This window comes from Protobothrops mucrosquamatus, unplaced genomic scaffold, assembly GCF_001527695.2.
Source record: "Protobothrops mucrosquamatus isolate PMUCROS unplaced genomic scaffold, P.Mucros_1.0 scaffold1360, whole genome shotgun sequence".
NCBI classification, from domain to species: Eukaryota; Metazoa; Chordata; class Lepidosauria; order Squamata; family Viperidae; genus Protobothrops; species Protobothrops mucrosquamatus.
This window is the reverse complement of record NW_015387552.1, coordinates 121147-124770: the sequence shown is the minus strand read 5'-3', so window position 1 is coordinate 124770 and position 3624 is coordinate 121147. Positions and strand designations below refer to the sequence as shown.

Here is a 3624-nt window from a genome sequence, read left to right as displayed (position 1 = left end):
GCCTGCAGCGGAAAGAGGGCCCGGCTGAACCAGGGGAAGGGGGGGCAGGCAGAGGGGCCAATGGGCCTGCCCAGCAAGGTGGGTTGTCCTTGCTCCCTTTGACCCGGAGGCGGCATCTGCGCCCATTGTGCATCTGCACAACTACAAGGAGGATCCTGCTTCCTTAGGCAGCCCTGCAGACTGTACGGCCATGGAAGGAGCTGCTGCAGCTCAGCAGAGCATCCCCATGCAGTGGCAGTATACCAGCATGGAGGGGGGGGCGATGCTGGGCAGCTTGTCCCAGGTCTCTGCTTGGGGGCTGTCAGCTGGCGCCTGGCCCGCTGGCTGCTGGGGGTGGGGGATTAGCATAGTCCGTTGGCGGCTTCACCCCAAGACCCGTGGTTTACGCCGAGTCCATTGAACACTTTATCATTCCGAGAGGCTTTTTGTGCTCTCAAAGATGTCCAGAGCAGCCTTCAATGTGACGGATGATAAGCCCCAAAGGTTTACTCACGAGGAGGAGGTGGTTCTCTATGCTGCCGGAAGCCGACTCCAGGAGGAGGTTGTACTGCAAGGGGAAGTAGGTGGCGGGCAGGTCCCAGGAGGCTGGGGGAGCCCAGGAGACCGTCTGCCCTGTGACCTTCAGGTAGGCCGGAGCATCGGGCTTCACTGCAAGGAGAACAGGGATCCTGTCGGACCTCGTCCAGCCACCCCCCCTTGCCCCCTCCCTCCAGAGGCCCAGCACAAAGGGTGGAAAAGCCAGCCTGCAAGGAGACCCGGCTTGAAAAGACCCTCCCCAGATTTTCCTTCCTAAGGCAGGAGATGTCAGTTATGGCGGAAGATGCTCTGCTCAAGTGGACCTCGACAGAAGGCGAGCCTGGACATTTGCGAGCCCCGGGCAGTGTCCCTTGGGCCTCAGGCCACTTGCCAGCAGGGGGGGCGCCTGGGGAAGAGCCCCCCTGCAGGAGCAGGAGGGAAGTGTGTGTGTGTGTGTGGGGGGGGGAGAAACAGATGCAACAGCAGGCAGACTCAGGCCAGACCGCTGGGTTGGGCCTTCCAAGGCCCGGGATGGGGTCCTGCATGAGAAGGGGGGGGGGCTGGTGCCATCCATACCGATATCCCGCAAGAGGAAAGTCTTGTTCACTTCGCTGTAGCCGCCGCCATCTTCAGAAAGCCCCCTCAGCACCAGGAGGAGGGGTGTGTGGGGCGCCTCCTCCGCGTAAGGACAGAAGGAACAATTGTTGAACTGGATATCCACCACTCTGTTCCCCAGGAGAGCCACTTCTGTGGAGGGGCACAGCACAGCCTCTGTGTCTCTGCAAAGAGAAGGCAGAAGTGGAGCCCTCGCTGGCTGCCGCGGTGGTGGACGGAGACTCTCCACATGCTCAGAGACCCCCTTTTCCTCGCTGCGATGCTCGGTGCACCGTGAAGAGAGAGGAGGGTTGGGGCTACTAACTTGTGTTTCAGGTGGGCCAGAAAAGTCGCCGGGTTCTGAGACTTCCAGGAACAGCTCAAGGTGCCGCTGTACGATGTAGCCCAGCAGGTGATGGCCGGTTCTTCTGGTTCTTCCTTTGCTCCTGCAAGAACCAGGGAAAAGAACTGAGGGCGAGTCCAGGCCCCTCTTCCTGTGGCAGCCCCCGGGGCATCTCCCACCCACAGGGGGTGCCCTGAGAATCTGAATCTGGAGCAAGAAAGGCAGCTGCGCCGAAAGAGAACCCCCCACTGCTGCTTATCCCCAGCTGGAAGAGATCCCCCATCCCACCATCCTCCCCAGGCAGTGGCTGTCATCCTCCTGTCATCCCTGGGGGGCTGGCGAGACAGACCCCCCATGTTCCCTACAAGCAAAGATGGAGGCGCTCCTCAGGCTTTCCGGGATGTTTGGGATGGGTTTTCAGGAAGGGGCCAGGGTGGAGGGACAGAAGAGCAGCCCAGGCCTGCCCCCCTCCCCGCTTTGAAGGCCAGACCAGAAGGCCGGTGGGGAAATGGGGCAGAGAACCAGGCTGGGGTTTAGCTGGGGCTCTGGGAATGAGCCCCCCCAAGGGATTCTTCCCCTCCCTTCCCCGCTCACCTTCCGCCTTGAAGAAGTAGCTGTGATGAACCCCCAGGGCCACATAGAAGCTTTCCAGCAGCCGGGATCCGGCCCAGCAGGAATAGTTTCCGGCAAAAGGGAAGTCCATGTTGTAGATGACGAACTCTCGGCCTGACTCCTGCTGCGTGTCGCCCTTCCACTTCCACTCCACTTGCTCTCCAGGGGAACTGGAGCAGGTCAGGGTTATGGTTTCATATTCTTTCCCAATCAGCACTGGGGGCAAAACCCCAAAGCGGAGAGTCAGCGGGGCCGGAAGGGGCCCTGCCAGGCTGGCGGCTTTTAGCCCCGAAGCAGTTTCAGGGCTGCCCACTCAGGGCTGTTACTGGGGTGGCCAGAGATTTTTTTCTCTAGGCTGCACCCCCATCCCCACATTTTGGGGTGCAGGGGCTTTGTGAGGGAAGCCTACGGGGTGTTTCCCAGAGCAGCAGAGGATGGGATGCTGCACCCGTTGCCACAGGGCCCCTCTCAGCCCCCCCCTCTGCCCTCACTCTACGCAGGGCAGGGCTTGGCTGCCCCTGTCCTTCCAGGAAGGCCTCCCCCTTGCCCCCCCCCGATTCTGTGCTTCTTCCCTGGGTGGGAGAAGCAGGGACCCCCCTTCCTCGCCTGCTGCCCTCTCGTGGGAATTGTGTGGAAGCAGCTCTGCCCTCTGCCCACTCCCCAACTTCTGCCCCCCCTCCTGGGCATATCTAACCCCCCAAACCTCATTGTACCTGTGGCTCTAACCTCTTAGTTGCTCATTTTCATTACCTGAACTGCAACCCTCACTAAATCCTGGCAGGAATGTCAAATTTTCCTTCAAGGAGACAAAGGAATAAACTTTGAGGTGGCTCAGCTCTTCTGCCCCTCTTTGCCCAAAGATGGAGGTTTTTTTTCCCTCTGTCAGAAATTTCCCGCCACTTCTGGGGCAGGCAATGCTGGCTTTTCCATTCGAGTCAGAAGGGCAGACCCCTGGAATTTGGGGGGGGGGCTCCAGGGAGTGCGTTTTGGGCACAGCCACCTGCAAAGGACCCGGGATATCTGGCTCCTGGCCCTCCCAGCCCCCCCCCCCCGGAAAAAGGCTGGCAAAGAAGGCACTTACGTGAGGAGGGAAAAGCAGCCACGGCCTCCATGGCCACGGCCACGGCCAGCAAAGCTGCCCACTTTCCCAGCAGCATCTGTGTGAGGCAAGGCAAAGAGGCGTCTGTGGGGGGCCGGCCTGGCTGGGGAGGAGGGAGGCGAGAGGTGCTGCTGGGAGGTCACGGCTGGGAAGCCCCCTGGCCCCAATCCGGCCCCTCCCCTGAGCATCACCCCCGAGTCTCACCGAGGGGCCGAGCAGTCCCCAAGCTCTAACCAGGGGGAGAAGAAAGACGGGGAGGCCAAAGAGTGGGACGCCCTGTCGATGGGAAGCAGAGGGCACAGGCAAAGCTCCCACCCCTGCCAGGGAAGGGGGGGCATTTATGAAAGGCAGCCCCCGCCCCTTGCCAGATTGCAGGCTAAAATATGTCTGCACGCGCACAGAGTACAAAAACGTTCTCATCTGGAAGAGCACAGCTGGCCTCCTCCCGCCCCAAAGCAGC

The 3624-nt window shown here is 61.0% G+C and overlaps 1 protein-coding gene across 1 annotated transcript; it reads right to left on the bottom strand.

The window, feature by feature from the left end:
- Positions 1–433: 433 nt before the first annotated feature.
- On the bottom strand, positions 434–3222 carry LOC107292495 (interleukin-12 subunit beta-like). The gene is made up of 5 exons (XM_015821592.1): positions 3147–3222; positions 2048–2281; positions 1436–1556; positions 1093–1295; positions 434–648 (listed from the first exon to the last, which is right to left on the bottom strand). Exons 1-5 carry the CDS (start codon positions 3220–3222, stop codon positions 434–436), a joined length of 849 nt encoding a protein of 282 aa, XP_015677078.1.
- Between the last annotated feature and the right edge of the window lie 402 nt (positions 3223–3624).